General features: G+C 35.9%; 1 protein-coding gene across 2 annotated transcripts in view; it reads right to left on the bottom strand.

Annotated features, from left to right (window-relative positions):
- LOC150085900 (putative E3 ubiquitin-protein ligase UBR7) overlaps window positions 1–23,037 on the bottom strand; it is a 234,275-nt gene that overhangs the window by 73,525 nt on the left and 137,713 nt on the right. For both annotated transcript variants that reach the window (XM_090373565.1, XM_090373564.1), the window contains one exon: window positions 2,000–2,163. In XM_090373565.1, coding sequence (XP_090229691.1) covers window positions 2,000–2,163 — 164 coding nt within the window. The remainder of the gene's footprint in view (window positions 1–1,999; window positions 2,164–23,037) is intronic.

Below are 23,037 nucleotides of genomic sequence, written 5' to 3' on the forward strand. Positions count from 1 at the left end.
CACTTTCCCTTCTACTTTCACACAAACAAAGAATTCTTTGCTACTTTCCTTTGTATTCTTAGGCAGGGAATTCTCATAATCTGTCTTTGCTTGCCTAGACCCCCTTAATGACCTGATTGCAGACCAGTTTGTATCTGCTGTATAATTCTATGCTGTATAACTAATGCTAAATTATATCATCCCATGCATTTTCTTCTCTGTCACTGGTCTCATCAGTTCATCTGACACCCATTTAGGTTTAAACTTTAAACTATATCTCTTAGTTGATATTATTGATGATATCTGTCAAACATCAAACTGTTTTGATTTTCACGATGCTGTACTCATCTCTCACTGGTCTTTTACGATTGTGGCCTTTTCTAATTGACTGATAGGAGAGGAAAGTGTTTTGGCTAACATTTCTAGACTCTATCAGCAATGAAGTTAGAGCAGTTTTCATCCTGTACATTTATATTTTTTTTGAAAATAAAATCTTTTATGACATTAGCTTCATAAAGTTTAAGTTCTTTAATTAATCTTTATTAATTAAAGAATGAGAGATTTTTTTTTTTTTTTTTTTTTTTTTTGATTTGGTAGTTGTTGGCGCATCGGCTTCTGTGGCCATAATGCACCTCCCAAGGTTTTTGCAGTACTTTGATCCAAGCCCGAGGCGGGAATCGAACCCGTGACCTTTGGGTTGCCGGGCAGGTACTTTACCCACTCGGCTAGCCCGGTCGGCAGAATGAGAGAGAGAGAGAGAGAGAGAGAGATTCCTGGGCCATATAGCATGTGATGTGCTGAAAAAAAAAAAAAACCCTGCAAAATAAAGTTTTTTTTGTAGTAGTAGTAGTAGTAGTGGTGGTGGTGGCACGTGATGCAAGAAAGCATGTGTATGAGCTTATGCAGAATCAGCCAAAAAAAAAAAAAAAAAAAATCACACCATTCCCTCCAAATGCCTGTCCAGTTCCTCCTTAAATTTATTCAACCTATCAACTTCCACAATGACAGATGGAAGTTTGTTCCAGCAATTAACCACCTGCTGGCTAAAGGCAAATTTCCACACATCTATTCTACATCTGTCCTTTCTTAATTTGAATTTATGCCCTCTTAGGTTCATAATCTGAACAAGTGAAAGAATCCCATCAGAATTCAGCGTGCTCAACCCATTCAAGGCCTTATACACCTCAATCAGATCACCTCGCAGGTTCCTACGTCTCCAGCTGCTGCAATTTGCAGAACTCAAGCCTCTCCTGGTAAGAGGATCCCTTCATTCCCCTCACCAATCTTGTTGCCCTTCTCTGTACATGCTCAAGCAAATCTACATCCTTCCTAAAATGAGGCCTCCAGACCTGTACGCAGTACTCGAGGCGTGGCCTGACCATTGCCTTATACAGAGGGATAATCACCTCCTTTTCCCTGCTAGCAAAATTCCTATATATCATTGACAAAAACCCCATGACCTGCCCTGGCAGCCTGTCTGCATTGCTCAGAAAACTTCATATCTGACTGCACAATTACTCCCAGGTCTTTTTCATTTTCTACCACCTTAAGTGTAGTAACCCCAGAGAAACATACCACACAGTTGGTACGTTTCTCTGGGGTTACTTCTACCCATATGCAGTACTTTGCATTTGTCAAAGTTAAACTTCAGTTGCCACTTCTTAGCCCATCTGCCCAAATTATCTAGATCCTGTTGCAGTAGCACACTGTCATTACTGTCATTAACACCCTGCCAACCTTTGTATCATCTGCAAACTTCGACACTAAGCCTGTTTTTTTTTTTATGGCCTCAACAACTATGGAAAACTATTCCCAAGCATTTATTATGGCAAATTTTCAATGCAAATAAAATTTTACTATTTTTCTGCAAAAAAGAAAATACAGAGAAAATGTTATAATGATTTTATGGAGAAGGGATCAAAATGAGTCAAAAAGATGGATTCTCCATTGTAAATCTGGAGAGTTGGCAGCTATGATGATGTATATTAATATAACTAGTAATCTGATTTTCAAAACCTACTACAGTGATTGAGGATACTGTAACCACATCTGAATGTAGTGGAATTTCATTATGCCTTTCACACTTTATGGATACATCATGATTGTTTAAGGCATGGACTTTAGGATAGTTTTCTTCTTTTTCAACTAAATGTGTCTTCTTTTCTTCAACAGCAGAATTCAAATCTGGGAAGAAAAAATTTTTTTAAATATATTATATTATGTATAAAATAAAATATTATTTTTAATTTCTCATTCATACTGCAAACAAAATATATAGCAATGATTAACTCCATATCAAGTATGTGTAATCCAGGTAGGGCTGATGATTGAAATGTAGTATAATCAGCACAATTAGCATAATCAACTTATAAATATAATTAAATATAAATATAAATATAAATAAATATAATTAAAGTATTGGTTTATATACTGTTTTGGAATTCATTTCAGAATCCTTTTATCATACCAAAAAATAATAAATAAAAAAGGAGGTTTTATGGAATTCTAAATTGGAATGGCCATAGTCATCAGTTTAAGTGGTTCCCTGTGTATCATGTCTGCATAAATATGCATAAAAGGAGAGATTAGAAACATCCTCAATGACAGTATAGTGGTTTTGCCACTTGTTACTCATTTGCAGTTTTCTTATCAAGTTCCATAAATGCCTGGAGGAATTTCTGAAGGAATGCAGTTATACTCTATTCTTTTAGAAAACTAGAGGAATGGAGTTATACTGCAGCCACAGCTTGGATTTGTTAAGGAGCAATCTTGGCTGACCAATATGATTGGATACTATGATGTAGTAACAAAGGAACTAGATGCACAAAATAATTTTTGATATTATATATTTGTATTTCAGGAAAGCTTTTGATACTGTTGCACATAAAAGATTGCTGTAAAAATTGGAGCAGTGTGGAATTAGCAGCAAGTTACTGCTATGGGTAAACAGATGGTTGAGTGGGAAAAGTCAGAGGTGATTATTATTGGACACTGCTCTTTGTGTAATAATACTATTAGTAGTAGTAGTAGTGGCACATGATGCAAGAAAGCAAGTGTAGGAGCTTATGCAGCATCAGCCAAAAAAAAAAAAAAAAAAAAAAAAAAAACCCCACACCATTCCCTCCAAATGCCTGTCCAGTTCCTCCTTAAATTTATTTAACCTATCAACTTCCACAACGACAGATGGAAGTTTGTTCCAGCAATTAACCACCCGCTGGCTAAAGGCAAATTTCCACACATCTATTCTACATCTGTCCTTTCTTAATTTGAACTTATATCCCCGTAGGTTCGTAATCTGAACAAGTGGAAGGATCCCATCAGAATTCAGCGTGCTCAACCCATTCAAGGCCTTATAGACCTCAATCAGATCACCGCGCAGGTGCCTAGTCTCCAGCCACTGCAATTTGCAGAACTTAAGCCTCTCTTGGTAAGAGAATCCCTTCATTCCCCTCACCAATCGTGTTGCTCTTCTCTGTACACGCTCAAGCAAATCTACATCCTTCCTAAAATGAGGCCTCCAGACCTGTACGCAGTACTCAAGGCGTGGCCTGACCATTGCCTTATACAGAGGGACAATCACCTCCTTTTCCCTGCTAGCAAAATTCCTATATATCATTGACAAAACCCCATGACCCGCCCTAGCAGCCTGTCTGCACTGCTCAGAAAACTTCATATCTGACTGCACAATTACTCCCAGGTCTTTTTCATTTTCTACCACCTTAAGTGTAGTACCACACAGTTGGTACGTTTCTCTGGGGTTACTTCTACCCATATGCAGTACTTTGCATTTGTCAAGGTTGAACTTCAGTTGCCACTTCTTAGCCCATCTGCCCAAATTATCTAGATCCTGTTGCAGTAGCACACTGCCATTACTGTCATTAACAACCCTGCCAACCTTTGTGTCATCTGCAAACTTCGACATTAAGCCTGATATACCTTCATCAATATCACTGATAAATACACAAAACAACAGTGGACCCAACATCGAACCCTGTGGGACTCCACTAATAACATTAGTCCACGAAGAGCAGCACCCATTGATTACCACCCTCTGTCTTCTCCCACTTAACCATCCTTTTATCCATTGTAGCAACTTACCCTTAATACCATTCTGCTCCAATTTGTACAGTAGTCTTCCATGCGCAACAGTGTCAAAAGCTTTCCTGAAATCCAAGTATATGATATCAAAATTATTTTTTGCATCCAGTTCCTTTGTGACCACATCATAATAACCAATCAAATTTGTCAGACAAGACTTTCCCTTAACAAACCCATGCTGTGTTTGAATTATTGCTGCAGTCTTGTCTAGATGATCCTGCAATGCATCTTTAACCAGTGACTCCATTATTTTACCCGGAACAGAAGTTAAACTAACTGGTCTGTAATTACTCGTGTCACCCTTCGATCCACCTTTGTGAATTGGGGACACATTTGCACATCTCCAGTCCGTGGGAACCTCCCCTGAGTCCAAGGATGCTCTCATAATTATGGCTAAGGGTTTGCTTAGTATTAACAGAGTCCCCCATGATTCAGGTAATTGACGTAAAGGCTTTAAATGGAAGTATGAACTGGTGATTGTTGTTGTTATGGGGGTTTAATGGCGCATAAGCTACTATAGCTAAAATGCACCTATGAAGTGGGGAAATCCATGTTCAGCTTCCAAAGCAAAGTTCTGGGAACGAATCCCTCATTTCTTCAAAAGACAATTGATGTCTTTTGAGGTTATGATGAACACTGTGGTGAGATCCAATCTTCCTTACATTTTGAGGGCACAGCTGTGCCCTCAAAATGTAAGGAAGGCTTATGAACAGCAGGCCTAGGGACAGTAATGGTGTTCATAGGCCTGCTGCTAGATAATCCAGTATGCTGAACCTATTGTAACTATTAAGAAGGCATTTGAATCAGCTAGCATATAATCTCACTGCCTCTACTCTGCAAGATAGTGAACAGAAGGAGTTCAAGTAGTGTGTATGCATGGGGCATTCACGAGGCCTCATTATGTCAAAGAGTTGGGTTTATTCTTCCTGTGTGTACACCATATTCAAAAATTTCATTACTTCATACAGCATGTCCTCACCACATTTTCTTACTTCTGAATACATCAGAATTGTCAAAATAATAGAACACACTTATCTGCAAAAAGATCTAAATCTCCCAAATTCTCATTCCAAATCTCTTAAACCCTTATTCGTGATCTCTGTTCCAATCTCAATGATGCCCATTTCCACTTATGGTCTGCCAAGCCCCACTTACTTTTTCTGAAAAAATTACAATTATCAGTTGATTCAAACACTGCTCACTTCAGTTGTCCTAATTATTTACTGTCAGATTCCTTTTGCTTCAAAGATGATACTTTGCATATGTCTGCTCTGATATTCCTTATCAGAGACTTGATTTGGAATTGCCGCTTTTCGATCTTCTCTGGCTTAAAATCTCTCTATCCCATTCTGTCAAATTCATCTGTTGCCTCTAGTGATCTCCCAGTTCTACTAATCATTTGGAAATCTGACTTCCTCCCTTTGAAGCTTGACTTTCTCCAGTCCAACTTTGCTAACAGAGAGATAATTTTCCTTAGCAATTAAATTTAATGGTCACAACTCCAGCTAGCTCCAGTTTTCTAGTCACACAGACGCAGCTTGCCGAAATGGTGACACAATTGCAATTACTAATAACCTAGCACAGATTGTTCATTTATCTACCAGAATACAGTCGGTCCTCGTATAACACGTGTTTGCATTACACGAATTCGATCATACACGATTTATAAATAGGGGAACGTTATCTTATATAACACGAACCGAATTCGCTTATACACGATTCGCCTTTGTGTTTACAAGAAATGGCAGTCGAATGCGGAATCACCCCAACTGAATGCAACACGATAGGAACGAAGAAGATTCTGAAAATGTATTTATGTGTTTTATATCAGTGAAGGGGAAACACATTTCACCATAATAACGTAAAAACCAACACAATTCCAGCTATCGATATAATCGCAAATGCAATTAGATGGAGTTTGCTACCAGTTTATAACAGATTCCACTAGCAGAAACGCAACTGGAAATTGGTTTTATTGTTTTATGGTAGTAACCCCCAGAAATGTGCTTTAGTAAAATGTGAGGTGTTAATAGTGTATCTCGGCCTTTACGGTGTTGTTTATTCAGTTGCTACACGCGCGCAGCTTTGTTTCTGTGTATCAAACGTGCCACCTCGTTTGATACACAGAAACAAAATTAACCATTCCCTAAAAATTAGTAAAATACTTAAAAGGTGTGAAAAGGAAGCGTCCTGGCTAAGACACTGTAGATTCAGAGAGAAAAAAGAAGAAGCAATATCGATAAACAGAGGCGGACTGGGTCAAAAATTCTTACCCGGGAAAATTTGTAGTGGCCTCATACTACGGTTTATGGCCAAAATCACACCGGCCTCCGGCCCACCGTGGTTTCCCCTGTAAGGCTTATGGCCATTCCGCTTCTGTCGATAGAGAAAAAATATGAAATTGTGAAACGCTTTGAGCGAAATGAAAGACCATGTGATATTGCACGTGCTACAGACCTAAATGAGGCAACGCGGAGAATTACAAAGAATGCAGAGAAAATAAAAACAACTTTCATAGCGGGAACAACTCAAAGTGTAATTAAAATCCATTAGATTAAGACACACAGAATTGGAAGGGATGGAACGGCTGTCATCTCTTTGGATAGAAAATCAAACAAAAAGCAAGTTTGCTTACGATAGAAGCAAAAGCATTAGCAATATTTTATTACGATTTACGTATTATAATTTATACAGTACTTACGTATTATAAAATACGTAAGTATTTTATTACGACTATTTTATTTAATATAATAAATATTTTACGAATAAAATACGTATTTTATCCATAAAAATACTTTTTTAGTATTAAAAAATACTAAAAATACTTTTTTATAATATAATATTATTTTTATTACGTATTTTAATCGTTATAAAATACGTAAGTATTTTATAACGATTAAAATTACCCGATTATTTATTGTGTTTGGTAATGTTTTGGTTCCAAATGTGTGTTCAATCTTGGGTGGTCGGCACCTAACCCTATTTTTCCCATAGGGCCTGTTGTTTATATTGCACGATTTTGCATAGCACGAGGGTTTCTAGGAACGCAACTATCGTGCTATACGAGGACAGACTGTACTAGACAATCTTAACTGCACAGCCAATACTCTAGATCTTTTTCTCACAAACAATCCTTCTAAGTACACAGTTGGGGTGAGTAGTCCTCTAGGCACCTCAGATCACAATTGCCGATGGTCTCTTCTACTAAGGAGCCTTTCTCTTGTGGCCATTCTCAACCTCGTATTATCTGACATTAAAAGAATGCATAATGGGATGATCTGCGAGATTTCTATTCTTTATCTTGGTTGGATTACTGTTTTATATATTCGGATGTCAACGTTTGCTCAGATTGTGTCAGAGAAATTATTCATGTAGGGATGAAATCCTTTATTTCACACTTCACCTTAAAATCTCATCCTTTATCTAAACTTTGGTTTTCCAATAAATGTGCTAAGACTGTTCAAGATAAGAATGTTGCATACTGCAATTGGTTTGCATCCAAACATCTAGATTCATTTCCTACATGAAAGCTCACAACAATTGTAGAGCAGTTATTAATCAGTCCAAACTAGATTTTGAAGAGGGTAAGAGAGTAGAAAACTTTTCCTCTTATCCAAAAGGTATCGAGCACATTCTGATTTCTTGCCAAAGCTATTGGCCACAAGTTTTATTCATCTGTATGCTCAGCTCTGTTAAAACCTAATGGTTCTATTGGCACCTCAGCTGAAAATAAAACTGGCCTGCTAGCATCCTACTTTTCTTCTAACTCTTGTATTGATAATCTTGGTAAACAACCTCCTACCATTCCCAGAGCATTCCATTCAATGCCTCCTTTGGTCTTCCATCAAAAGGATGTAAGAAGAATTTTGAACAGTCTTCATGTTCGAAAGCACCAGATCCTGATGATATTTCTCCACTTGTTATCAAAACCTGTGATCCTGAGTTTACTCCTATTCTGTGCCACCTTTTTAAACTTTCTTATTTCACTGCTGTTTTTTTTTTTGCTTATAAATTTCGTGTCATTAGAAAGACTTCTGCTCTTTCTAAATAATGGAAAAATCTATTAACTGCCAGCTCCTAAACTATCTAGAAACCTTCCATCTGAACAATGATCAGAATATGGATTCTGTCAATGTCAATGCACTGGTGTTTTCCTGGATATGTTACCCATCTCTGGACAAAGAGAAAAATTTGGTGAAATTCAAGCATTTGCTCTTGACATTTCAAAGGCTTTTGATCGTGTTTGGCATAAAGGTCTTCTAAATAAGCTTCCATATTATGGTTTGCCAACTGTTTTAAATGGGCATCTAGTTTTCTCTTTGACTGCTCGCTGTGGGGTGATGGCTGATGCCACTCTGTCGTCTAACTTCTCCACTAATGCAGGTGTTCCCCAAGTTGTTCTTTCTCCCACTCTTTTTCCTCTTATATATTAATGGCCTTCTTCCACTGACGCAAAATCCTCTCCATAGTTTTGCTGATGACAGCACATTGCATTACACCTTCCAGTTTGATAAATCTTGCTGCGCACAAACAGGTTCAACTTCTTGAATATCCACTACTAATTCCTTAAATGCTGATCTCCAGGTAGTTCTTCAGAGGGGCACAGATAACTTGGTTAATTTCAATCCTTCTGCTTTTATACTTATCTTCAATGACACTCAGATTTCTAGACAAGATCACATATCTCTATTAGGAAGTTCTCTGGCTTTTAATCTCTCTTGGCATAAGAAACTAGGTTCTCTTTCACTCTTCATTTTACTTTTCTTCAAATAACTTCTCACTCTGTACAAATCTCAAATCCATCACACCAAGGAATATTATTCCCATGTCTGGGGCAGTGCATCCAGAACCTCTCTCTCTCTCTCTCTCTCTCTCTCTCTCTCTCTCTCTCTCTCTCTCTCTCTCTCTCTCTCAAGCTTCTAAACTCAATTCAAAAGAAGGCAGTTAGGTTAATTAATGACCCATCTGTTACAAAGTGTCTCCACTCTCTGTCTCATAGACATTCCATAAAAACAGTCTAATACTGAAGCATCCATGTTGTCCGCTTCCCAAAAGCTCCATCTTGCTTTGCCAGATGTCAAGGTGATAGCATCAGTTTTTTAAGGTATCATCATGATCGACTACTTGGAAAAGGGCACCACTGTCACTGGTACATACTAAAGTAACTTTGTGAAGCCATCAAGGTAAAGCATGGAACATTGTGAAAAAGTGTCTTGTTCCCTCACAGCAATGCACCCAGTCACACCTCCCAAATGCAATGACCACCATACAGACTGCAGGATTTCAGTTGCTTCAGCACCCACCCTATTTTTCAGATCCCGCCCCTAATATGAACAAATAAAAGTCACATAAGTGAATTTTATTTGTTCCCCAAGTTGAATGAGATATGCCTCCAAATCTGAAGTGGTTGCAGCTGTGGGTGCATGGTTTGAGGACCAAGATGAAGAATTTTTTTCCAATATGATCAAGGTACTAGAACATCAGTGGGAGAAATGCATTACAGTGGCCAGGGACTATGTTGAAAAATAAAAAGGGAATCATAATGGTACAGCTTTCCTATATGTGTTAGAATACAAATTTGAACAACCCTCATAACTAAAAACCACTTTAAAACAATACTGAAGGGGACCTAATTTTTGACAGTTTGTTGTAAGATGGCTCTCTGAATAGAGGTTGGTCAAGCAGAAGTTGCTGGTCAATTGCAAAAACATACAATAAAATCAGAGTAATTTGGATTAACAGGAAGGGGACAGTCTGAATTATAAATTGTAAGTAAATATTTTCAGGTCATAGTCCATAAAACAATCAAATTTATTTTCAATCCAGCAACATCATTCAAATTATCCAATCACCCTCCATTTTACTAAGCAAGGGAATTTAACTTGGCTGAAACCATGCACAGTGTGAATTTTGCAAATGTGATTTCTATTGCAAAATTTGCAAAGCAATGCATCATTACAACCCAAGACCCTCTACACAAACAGCCGTGGAAGGTGGACAAATCACTGAAGAATATCCTGTAAATAAATTGCATTAAAATCTCAAAATAGCAGACAACCTCAATTCCATTCAGAAAACAAACCAAAATTTAAATAGAAAGCTAAACCATCTTAAACTCCGAAACAAGATACAGATGTTGTTACTGTCTCAGCTGACAAAGGACACAAAAACAGTAGTTATGAATCATGTAGATTACAACAGTAAGGCCCTAGAGCTGCTCAACAATAATAATACATAAAAAGTGATCAGATGCAGTCTTTTAGAAGGTTCGGAACCAAGGTAAGTTCTTTAAGTACATGAGAAGAAAATCAAGAAAGAAGTGCACTGGAAGTTACATGCTTCAGAATGCCAATTAAAAGAGTTTTATGGACTTTCATTTCATTTAAGTGCACTTACACCTAGCTACCCTCTATTAGCCATATGCAGCTAGTTCTCTCATGTTTATAACAACCAACAGTTCTAGTAAGTTAGTTAAGTAAACAAATCAAAAACAGACTTCCAACCAGATCAACTTAAATGAAAATATGTACACAAGATTCTTAGCAAAGACCATTTGGTCTCATGGCAGGGACAGGTTATTACATCCCACACCATGAGTTATCATCTCCACCACAAAGAGGTAGTTTTCTAGTATCCAAATTCTACTCTGCATTCAAAGACACCTTATAAAGTGACTTAATTCCCATAAAATTCCTGACATTCAAAGTGTTCATATACAGTATCATCGTAAAGAGTGAGAGTCGCTCGCTCCAACGCACACCCAAGTCAGTATAAAGCCGACAAAGCAGCATAATGCGGAGGCCAGTTTCTGGCTCTCACAAGAGCAGAGGTCTAAAGTGTTAAGCCCAGCTGAAAGAGCCTAGACCTCAAGCCATGTCCAGTAGAGATGCAAGCAGTCAGCCCAGACTGTAGTCATGGCCTAAGCCTCTAGCTAATGGTAAGAATGGAGGGAGGGATTGTTTGTTTGTTTGTTTGTTTCGGGATTTATTGGGTGCATCGGCAACTATGACCATAGTGTGCCAGGAGGGAGGGAAAGCAAACATCTGTTGAACTAAAGCAGCAGTTCTAAAACCTTTTGGTCTCAGGACCCCTTTATACTCTTGAAAATTATTGAGGACCCCAAAGTCTTAGTCTTAGTATAGCGTCTTAGTATTAATATGAAAATAGTTTTGACCTCGAGGATCCCTAGGCCACACTTCAAGAACCGCTGAACTAAAGTATTGGGGGTAATATTTGACAATAAACTGTCACTCTACCCCCATCTCACTTATCTGGCCCCAAAAAAATCAGAAATCGCACAGCTATGACTGCCTGTGTCAGTCACTCTCACTGAGACCTCAAGAAGAAAACTATCACTAATATAGAAAGCAGTCTTCTTCCCTGTAATTATCTATGGTGCTGGCATCTGGTTCCTCAGAGCAGACAGTCAGAAATCAGGAATAAACAAAAAATAGACACCATCCACAGAATCCTACTGCTAACAATAACCTGAGCATGCTGTACTGTGAGCACTTCTACTCTGCAAGTATTGGCCAGTACCCTACTGGATCCTCTTGTGATAGTTCGTGTGGGTGTGGTTGTGCTGGCCATGGGCACTTGCAGGAATTTAAATTAGAAGTAAAACTCCTTGTGTAATAGAAAATATTACAGTGCATTGGATGTAGCCTGCATTTTTTTTTAAAACACCCTCCTCCTGCCTTCCCCTGTCTTGTCTGGGGAGGGGGGTTACTCTAAAATAACCTCAAAATTCTAGCAATTAAACCTGACCAAATAGGTGTAGCAGGGTGTGAGGAACCTTGATGTCCCTCTCAATGGCATATTGATCCAAATACTAAAAGAACTATGTATATATGTATTGGTAGTTCTCGCCCATTAATTTAACCATCTCTCACCGCTGCTCCATTCTCTGGTTCCTAGTCTCTCCCTGGTGCCTATAACTAGCCAGGTATGTTTGTTCAGGGCAAGCGATCATGAGTGAGATTCTGTGAAAGGGATTTTGCACAGGCGAGGATTCCCCCCAAGTGTGACAGTAAATGGTGTTCTTAACCTGCAAAAAAAACAAGTGTGTGCTGCCTATATTCAGAACGTTATAATGAGTGAATATTCATTGTGAGAGACTACCTGAGAATATGCTAACTATTTGTTTTGACTGTTCCACTCTGAATATGTGTATATTTATTTAAAAAAAAAAAAAAAATGATACTCCTTTGCAGGTTATGCTGTGTAACTGTGGTATGAATGTTTTTGCCATGTGTGTGAACTGTGCGATGGCTGAATAACTGCTTGTGTTCTGGGAGGAAAAAAATAGAATCCCCCATTTGCTCGTCTAATGACAGATGCACGACTGAAGTTTGCTGTGTAATTTACTGGTTAATAGCAACCCCAACCTCCCAAAAAAACATGACTGTGGTTGGGAGGATATACCCAAACTGGTTGTTTTCCTCATTGCCTCTGCTAATGCCAAGCTCACCCCCATGGACTGCACAGTGTGGGATTTGCTGACACTGGCCAGTGTGAAATTACATTGCATCAATAGCCTGACAGTGACCTCCACTTCTACATAAGGTACTCTAACCATATGAACCTAGATTATCAATGGTTTTTCCACATCCATTACTTAAATCCACTTTCATTTGCTCTTTTCTTCTTTGTATTTACATATTTGTAAAATTCCTTGTCCCCTTTTTTCTTCTCTTAGCTAGTGATTGCTTATTTTCAGCCTTTGCCAGTTTAACTATTCTTGTGATACTATTACATTCTTTGAAGCTTTTCATCATTTTACAAAAATCCCATACTATTTTTTTCCCTATTATACCTAATCAATTCCCCTGTATGTGCTGTCCACACTGTCTTCTCAATTAATAGAGACCATGCAGTATCTTAGAGTGTCTCAGCAGTCCTCTTCATTGGAACTGAGACCCCTGAACTTAATAAGCCTCACTCATGAACATCCTCTTTATCACTCCATGATACAATACCTGCATTATCTCTTATTTTCTTTTCCTTCTGCTTTCTTCAGACTTGATAGTAAAGCCCATGATGGGACTCATAAATCTGGATATTTGGCACTTATTTTGTACTCACCATTTATTAGGAACCAATAAACCATAACTTTTTTCTGTTTATAACATGGAGTTAAATATTTTTTACAAGTAAAGGATAGCGAAAGCTTAAAAAGCGGTACTCACCTTGAATTAATCTGCGATGGCTTACTTAGGCATCGTGGTTAATATTTAGGTTGATTTGGAACCTTCCCCAATTTGGAACCTCTCGCGATTCAAGTTCCCACATGTCAAAAAAGGCATCACGAGAGTATAATTTTTTATTCTTAAATACCATGTGCGTTCTCTCCCCACACATTGCCAACTGAAGACGTTTTAACTAACAAAAGTCCTCGTAGCGACTATTGGCTTCACTATATTCACCTATTTAGTTTTCAATTATTCGTTTGCTTCTTTACTTCAATGACTACCAAGGATTGGATGTGTATGCTTCTGTCTCCTTGTGCCTATTTTAACTCAGTCAGTACTTACCTACTTCCTCCCTTTTAATTTTATTGAATTTAACAATTCAACCTAAATATTAACCACGATGCCTAAGTAAGCCATCGCAGATTAATTCAAGGTGAGTACCGCGTTTTAAGCTTTTGCTATCCTTTACTAGTCTATTAACACGGTACATGAAGATCTCTAAAAAATTTCATATTGTATTTTTTACAACTATAATTTCCATTATCTATCCACATCATGCCTTTCATGCAAGATCCTAAGGCAGGATATGATTCAGTTATTTAAATTAATTAAATGAGTAATCACCAGGAAGTCACTTGCTTCCATAGCAAAAAAAAAAAAAAAAAAACCTTGCTAAACACAAATAAAAGTTACCCACAAAGTCAATTGAAATACCAAATTAAACAGTAGTATATACACACACAGTTTATACAAATACTAAAAATCTACTAATGCGAGGTAACTATACTTGCAAAATTACTATGGTAGGAAGCATTATCTACAGTAAAAGAAATTACAACAAAAATATTACAAGGATCACCAATATGAATTCATGCTATTAAAACATTATAATTCTTAACAACAAAATGAAACAAAAAATAGTGATTAATGAAAAATGAAAATAGTTGATTAAATTATACAGCATAATTCTAAATGAAATAGCATCAAAAGGTAGGTAAGATTAACAACTGGTTATTAACTTTATACCTTAATTACTAAAGCTGTAATTTTTAAATGTCATTTATAAAGTGTTCTGCAATTCTTAAATGTCATTTACAAACTGTTCTGTGATTCTTATGTTTAGTCAGTATATTATTAAAATTGGCATATGGCCCATATTGTATAATATACACTGCTTGACAAAATTAACAAAACGCATAGAAAATGTAGTGTAACTCATGCAGCCTGTGATGAATCAGGACAAAATTTGGTATGGTGATGTACCATAGAATAATAACGAAATGAGGAGACAGCAAGAAATTTCAGACAGGTATGAGTAGGACTGCCAGATTTCTATGACTGGATTAAAGGACGCTCAAAAATAATTAATGTTACCACTCTCCAACTCTCACTCCACCCTCTCTCACCCCAAAAAAGGAAAATTGAATGATTTTTTAGTTAATAATTAAACATTTTGTTTATATTTTTTAGATTTTGGTTTAAAAATTATAGTTTTCATATTGAATATAAATGTTTGCAAATTTTAGTTTTAAGTTAAAATATTTAATGGTAAACCATGGCTTTCCATGGGGAAGGATATGGATTGATATACAAGGATAATGAATGACATGGATAATATAAAAAGCATGAATTGATCCAAATATTTTAATACAAGTTTAGTGCATTAATTGACATCAAGCTAAATTTTAGGTAGGTGAAAAAAAAAAAAAAAAAAAAAAAAGTACTGATTTAATAGCTAGAAATCAGTCACACTGAACATATTTTGTACTACTTCGAGCAGCCTTAAGAACTCCGGCATCATTTTAAATTTTATCATAAAAATCTAAACTTTTAACTGTATCTTTAAATCTTTAAATTATTCTCTAAATTAACTTAAAAATTGAAGTAGATAATTAGTTCACTTTTTATGAGTGAAACTGAACATTCAATCCCAGGGGCTCATATATGGTGAATACAGGCTTGGCACACCCAGTGTCCTGAGCTGGATATCATCATTCTTCTCTCTTCTCTTCTCTTTCTTGGTGATTGCCCCCCCCCCTCTCTCTCTCTCTCTCTCTCTCAGGGTAACTCACAATTTTTTTTTTTTGCCTGGTGCAACAAAAGCCTTAGGCTTCCTTGCACCATACAGCTAATAGTGATAATCTATTTCACCCATCCCACCACTTCGAGTTCATTAGGCTAAAAATCCTTTCTGAATTTGCTGAAGTCCCCAGCACTGAAAAAACATATGAAATGACCTTGAAAATATCTGAAAGCTTTAAATCAACAATTTTCAAAATTAAATGCCATTGACTCGAAGTACTCGAACAAATTTTAAAGTTTTTGAAGGCTGACACAGTTTCATAATTTGTTTTCAGTACTGAATCTGATCAAATAAATCATTCATATCCAACTTTAGTTTTTCTATTAATTTAAAATATTCTGCTACTTCAACAAATGAGTCATAGTTAAAACAACCATTTTTAAAGCTTAATTTGTTGACTTTCAAAAAAAGGGTATTTTCATTAAAATTAAATTTCTTTCCTAAATATTTCAATGCAGCATTATAAAATGCTTTGAAATCATTTATTACTGTGCTTTTAACTATAGGGTCTAATTTCTGAAAATGCTGATGAACTTGATACCCAAAAAATTCTTGATCAAGACAATTCTTTAGTGAATTTTTTTGATCATTCATTATATAAAAAATATCATTGGCACATGCTTGAAAAGAATGTTTCGTTATTTTCAAGCTTTTTTATTGCTTTGCAAATCATTTTGATTGCATACATCGGGAAAAGAAAATATAATTTTATAATTATACGGACCTCTGTTGAATTTTAATTAATTTGAAGGATTTTAAAAAGCTGTTTGTAACAGTCTTTTGGTTTGCTTACGAAATAAAGACTCAAAACTTTCCGTGAAAGCAAAATTTGTTTTATAGATGGTTGTAAAGAAAGTCATCTAGTTGGCACGTGCCATAAAATCTGTTTCGGCAAATTCATGAAATTCCTTTTAAGGTTATCCCTTCTTTTAGAAGAAACAGAAAAATGACCATATATTTTTAAGACAATACTTTCTATATCAACATCTAAATTACCAAAAGAATATTTAGCTAAATTATGAATAATGTGAGCATGGCAGTTTGCTTTAATTTCTTCTTCATTTAATTTCTTAATATTATGGAATAAGGATTTATCACTCCCAAAATTACAATTTGAATTGTCTGCACTGAAACTAAATACCCTTTGCCAATCCAATCCTAAATTACTCATTGAAATTTTTAGGCACTCAAACATTTCATCTCCACTTTCATCACCATTTTCAAAAAGATCAACTAAATAGTTTGTAGGACCATATTCTTTATTGAAGTACTGAATTGACAAAGGAAACATTTTCATATTCTTTTTATTAGAAGCATCAATCTGTGAACAAAAAAATAATGGTGGATCATGATGTTTTAAATCATTCAAAACAATTTGCAATGCTTTTTTACCTAAAACATTACAAACAATGGCAGCAAATTTAGTTCTTCCACATATTTTTGGTGCAATTTTTGAATCATTGTAAAGTTTAAGAGTTCAATTTCATGCTACAATCTAATGAGTTATAAGAATGGTGATACTTAATTGAATGATAAATATGAGTTATTTCGGCTGCAATAACTAAATCCTCTTCTTTTGTATTCTTTTTCACAAGAAACCTATCAAGAAGATTTGAAGAATTTGCTGATTTCGAGCCAATTTATGAGCTTGTGAGTCTTTATGCTGAGTAACTGCTAAGATGCCCATATAGCCAACTTAAAATACAATTTTGCATAGGAGACATCTCACCTCATGAGGATCATTTGTTGAAGCTCGCCATTCGTATTCTTGCTCCCAATTTTTGTTATAAGAACGAAGCCTCTTCTTCTTTTTTGGGGAAAGTTCCATTTTTGATGGTTAAAAAATAAAATATGTTTGTATATAACATGAAATGTATATATGGTTATAGGTGCCTATAACCATATAAATGAAATAGATAAATGTTTCTTTGTAAATTTATAGGAAAAATAGTTTAAAAAAAGCCACTGAACTCCATATTATAAAAAGTGATTTTTCTGATACCTATGATTTTATTAATTATCTACCAGTCGCACAATTTTCGTGAAAATTAGATCATGGCTGCACAGGTGCAAATTTTTATGCTTTGTCAAAAAAATATAATTTCATTGAGCAGTATGAAGTTAAGTGTGTGGTGTTGGTGAAACTACACATATGAGCTGGAGAGGCTAGAATAGGTTAAGATTATCGCTTTATGATTCATTACTCAGTGGCAGATTTTACTGAGGGGTTTTTAACATATCCCCTGTTAAAGCTTTGAAATGAAATTGTAATTTTTTGTCGGTTTGGGGGCCCTGCACATGGGGGGGTCCAAAGCATACGCCTGTGCGGAATCTGCCACTGCCATTACGAGGCACAGGCATTGAAAAATGAAAATAAAGGACAAATTGTGTCCTTTCTCATTTCAATAAAGGACGTCTGGCAACCCTAGATAGGTACGGGGGACATTTATAGGGGTTATATAAGAATTACCAAAAAGGTCGATACAAGATGCTTGAAAATATTGACACATGATGTCAATGCATATGATCCCCTCCAATGGCTAAACAGGCCAGACAGTGGTGAACCATGTTCAATATAAGGATGTCTATATGATTCTGTGGCAACAAATCCCATTCTTCCACCAGCATAGACCTTAGCTCCCCAAATGACTGAGGAGGTGGCTGTTGGCATGCAATTCAATGCCCAAGGGCATCCCACACATGTTCAATTGCATTTAAATCTGCTGATCATGCTGGCCACGGCAGTCATTGGATATCTTCAGTTTCAAGATATTTCTCCACCACTTGAGCTCTACGTGCATGAAATGAAAATCTGGGCTAACTGCACCCTAAAAAGTCACACATGGGGTTCGAGAATCTGTTCTCGGTACCCCTAAAAAAACGTGAAGATGGGTGCAGTCATTGATCATTATTCTGCCCCACATGAGAACACTACTAAACACACCACAAGTGTCCCTTTCTCTGATGTTGGAGATATGATACTGCATTCCTCATTGTATCCCATGAAATAATGTCTAGTTTGAAATCAGTTTGCAGGCTAAAATGAGACTCATCAGAGAACAGAACTGTACTCCATTGGTCAGCGCTTCTAGTCACATGTTCATGTTACCAGTTTCAATAAATTCTGTGGTGGTTTGGGGTTAATGGGTTACAAACCGCTGGTTTCCTTGTAAAGAGTCCATTTGAACTGAGCCTTCTTAAAACAGTCTGGTTAGAAATGTTTTCACCTGTGATTGCAGAAACCTCAAGAGACAGTTGATGACAGGACATCATAAGGTTCTGTTTTGCTGTTAGAGTCAGATAGCGGTCTGTTCTGGTTGACTCGGGCAATCTTGGCCAGCTCTTCTTATAATGGTTCCTGTCTCCTGAAACTTCTTCCATAGTGACGAGACAATGCTGCCAGACACATTAAGCCAAAATGCCACCTCTGCCTGTGACTGCTCCGCTTCAAGTCATCCAAAGATTTGCTATCTGAAAGAATCGCCTAAACCAGTGTTTCTCAACTGGTGGCACATGTACCACTGGTGGCACGTGGAAAAAGATTCAGTGGTACGTGAATAATGGACAACTGAATTTTTTAAATTTATGAAATTATGAAAAATAAAACATTGAAAATTTCCCCCTCTAAAGATAAATAATTACATGTTTTTATCTATCTTTTTTTCAATCTAATTGGAGTTCACAAATTGTGTTGATTTTCAAATATTTTGTTTTTCGACCTCAGAGCTATACATTTCTCGGAAAGCTTAAAATCATTTTTAAAAACAAACGTTGGCAGAATTTAATACCCGAGAGTCTTATCTAGCATTGTTTTCTATTTCTTCCTGGAAATATTCTTTTACATAGCAGTGTTGTTGTCATTATGCATTGTTGCTTTAGTAAATGACTGTGCAGCGTTGAGGATTTAGTAAAGGTCTGCATCAATTGGAGTAACATGTGTCCTGCACACCTGCTCAAGTAATTTAATATCACATCAATGTTTCCTTTCATTTAGCTTCTTCTAATTTCTGTCACTACAATGTTACGATTACATTTTCTGATGAAAATTTAGTCATAAATTTCGATTCATTGCAACAAACATTTCCGGAATTAGAGATGATAAAATTGTTATCCTACTTCCATTTATCGTGTCTTTCTCCAGAAGCGTGGGTCCTCTTTGTTTTTGCAAAGCAATCATACTTCACAGATGCAGTGGATTCTGCAAATATGATACAGTTTGTTGAAATCTCACAATATTTGAACTTTTAGTTGAGAGGTGTCAATCGTGCATGCGATGTGTTTGTAAGTCTTTGCTGCTGCTCTGTGTTATAGCAACAGCAGCCTACCTGTTCTCACCACAATGTCCTACGAGCATTAAATTCGGCCAACGTTTGTTTTTAAAAAGACATGAAGAAAAGTTATTTCTTTCATGCGATTAAAATACTTGTAAACTAAAATATTACAATTGTTTTTATTAAATTCTGAAATTCATTTTTTTATTTTTACAGGAAATAAATCTTTTTCAAAATGGAAAGATGACTAGGAAAGCTATTTCTTTGATGAATTATGGTTGGCTAGATTAGCATAATTAGCTGATATTTTTGGAAGAGTTAATGATCTGAATTTAACTTTACAAAGACCAAATGTGATTCTTTTCACTGTTAGTGACATCCAAGACATACTGCAGGAACATGAACACTTGTTCATTACAGAAGAATGGTACTATCATGAGTTCACCAAATTTGCCCAAGATCTGTTCTCAAGACGGAAGACCCTACTGCCTACTCATACTGGGAACCATGATGATGCCCAGACTTGAGCCAGCTGAATACCATATGGTTCAAAGGCTGTACACTGCCGAATATATCTGCTAACCCTTATCGGGGTAGGATTTGCTAACCCTGTCTTTGTACAGAGTAGGATTGAACACTCAGCTCCCTTGCTGTGTGACTTTCTTCCTTTTCCTGGGACTTGTTCCCTTCCCCTTTTCTTCACCTGGTGGACCTTGCTCTCCTGAACTTGGGCGGCTGTCTTCTCTACAGCCGCTACACTTTCTCCCAGCTTTACTCCCTTCTTGCACTATACCCCTGCTCTACTATAAAAAAATTTTTTATTTTTATTTTTTCTTTATTATTTTTTGTTTATTTATTTTATTTTTTTCTATTATTTATTTTTTCATTAGTTTTTTTCTTTTTTCTATTTATTTTTTATTAATTTTTTTATTATTATTATTTATTTATTTATTATTATTATTTTTTTTTTACTTGGTCTCCGCTCAGGAAACTCAGGCAACCCTTACAGAGACCAGCCAGAGAAAAATGGGCAGCCTGGCTACCTCCTAGTGGTGTGTGTGTGCGGGCAACGTGAGGTCCACTGGGGGGGGGCCCTGCGGCCAAATACCAGGACACACAATAGAACCCAACACAAAACTACACATTCAACCCACAATACCTTTCTGGCATTTACAGGAGTACTGTATCTCTTCATAGCGTACATATGGTGCAGATGTGGGAAACCACATGTGGCACCTGACCCTAACACTATGCACTTTATGTTAGTGACAAATTAAATGCACAATAAAAAAAAACTTGAGTTAATCATCAAAGACTTGGATAAAAAAAGGTCTTAAGTTTCCTACAAACTTCAGAAAATTTTCTTGGAGAAAATATTTAACATTGAGACATAAATCAGTATCAAATATAAAAAAGTCATTGTTTTCAGTTAATACATAATTTCAAATTGTATTTCCCACAAGATTATGAAAAAGAAAACTGGATCAGGAATCCATTTTCTTCAGATTATATACCAGAATATCTTTCTTCTGAAGAAAAAGAGCAACTTTTAGAAATTTCTTGTGACAGAAATTTAATGGATGATTTCAAAAACAACACTTTAATCAACTTTTGGATTAAGCATAAGAAAAACATTTTAAAGAAATTTCAGAAAGAGCAATAAAATTTTTAATGCCATTTTGTTTAACATATTTATGTGAAACAGCTTTTCTTTCATGCTGTATTTAAAAAACAAATGTAGAACAAGACTCACTTTGGAGCCAAATTTACATTTGAAATTAAGTAAAATAGAACCAGATATAAAGAAACCAATTACTGTCAAACAAGCTCAAGTGTCACATTAAGTCAATTAGTTTTGTTAAATATTTGTTCAAGTTCTCCCAATTTATTGCATTTAATTGTTATTGATTACAATTAGATCACCATGTTAATCAAGTATTTTAGTTTATTTTGTATTGTTTTGTTTAATATTTGTTATTTAGTTTGTTCAATTTTTGTATTAAAAATGAAATAGAAATATATATAATTTATAACATAGTCTTATTATGCAAATATTCTTGACTTTTCCTCTTAATACAAATACATATTTTAATGAGTGGTACTGAAATTTTTCAATTTTGGTTTTTGTGGTACAAGTTTAAAAAAGGTGGAGAATCGCTTGTCTAAACGATGACTTGCCATCCTGAGTACTGATGTAGCTATCCCACTGAGCAAGCCAAAAAACGGGACTGAAGTGATGTGGTTGCAACCTGTGTTTTTACAGGCATGGATAATTTGCATAATGTGCGACTCTGTAAGGTGGTAGATCAATTTCTATTGAATACTCAGAATCTGCATGCCAGGATGCTTATTATATCAAATATTTGCCTTCGGCAACACTGTTCACAACAAAATATTCATGAAAAACATTGTTCTGTTAATTTTGTCAAGCAGTGTATATGTAATATGTGGTAGGCCACAGGTCAGTTTACTGAGAAATACAGGTAGTTCTTTAAGAGTTAATTCGTTCCTAGCGCGTGCTCGTAAAGCAAAAACTCGTAAAGTGGGAATTTATTTCCCATAGACATAAGGTTAAAAATAGGGGTTACGTTCTCAACAATGATTGATTTATCAAAATAAATGCAAACGTAACCTGTAAAATCAAGCAAATTATAATAATAGAGAAATTATTTACGACTTACAAATGTTAAAGAATGGTTATTCTTCATTATCATCGATTAAATGCGCACTCGTTGATCACTCATTACTGGCTCAGCACTCGTTGGTTTGTTGCACAAGGAGTCGTCTTCTTCAGAAATGTTTCAAGAGGCATTTCTTTCCAAGATAATCTTCTCTTTTAATTATAAATTTCACAATTGCATGCATAAGCATTTTTTAACAGCACACACAAATTGCAACTAACACGATTTGCGTGGAGTAACAAGCTTACGAAGGCTTAAAAAAAAAGGAATGAAGAGAAGATTCTGAAAATTTATTTATGTTTTTTATATGATTGAAGATTCCAGCAAAGGGGAAACACATTTCATCATAATAATGTAAAAATCCACACAATTCCAGCTATCGGTATTTTCGCTAATGCAAGAAGATCGAGTTTACTACCCATTTATAATTGCTTGCAGAAAAGCCCAATAAACCGGAAAGTGCAAACTGTTTTATGGTCGTGACCTCCAGAAATGTGATTTAGAAAAATATCACAAAGAAGTTTAAAATTGATTCTTATAATGGAACATATGATAACGATGAAAGTGTAGTGCATTTTAATGATTTGAATTGGTAACTAATACAATTTACAAACCACGCTCATGACCTTTTATACAGCCTTAAGCTCACGCTCGTGACCTTAAAAATGGCATTTTAGAGAGATAAATACCTTTGTTATACAGCGAAAATTTCAACTTCTGAGATCTTGAAATGA

The sequence above is a fragment of the Mastigoproctus giganteus genome, chromosome 5 (assembly GCF_048544385.1).
Source record: "Mastigoproctus giganteus isolate SK-2022 chromosome 5, ASM4854438v1, whole genome shotgun sequence".
NCBI lineage: Eukaryota > Metazoa > Arthropoda > Arachnida > Uropygi > Thelyphonidae > Mastigoproctus > Mastigoproctus giganteus.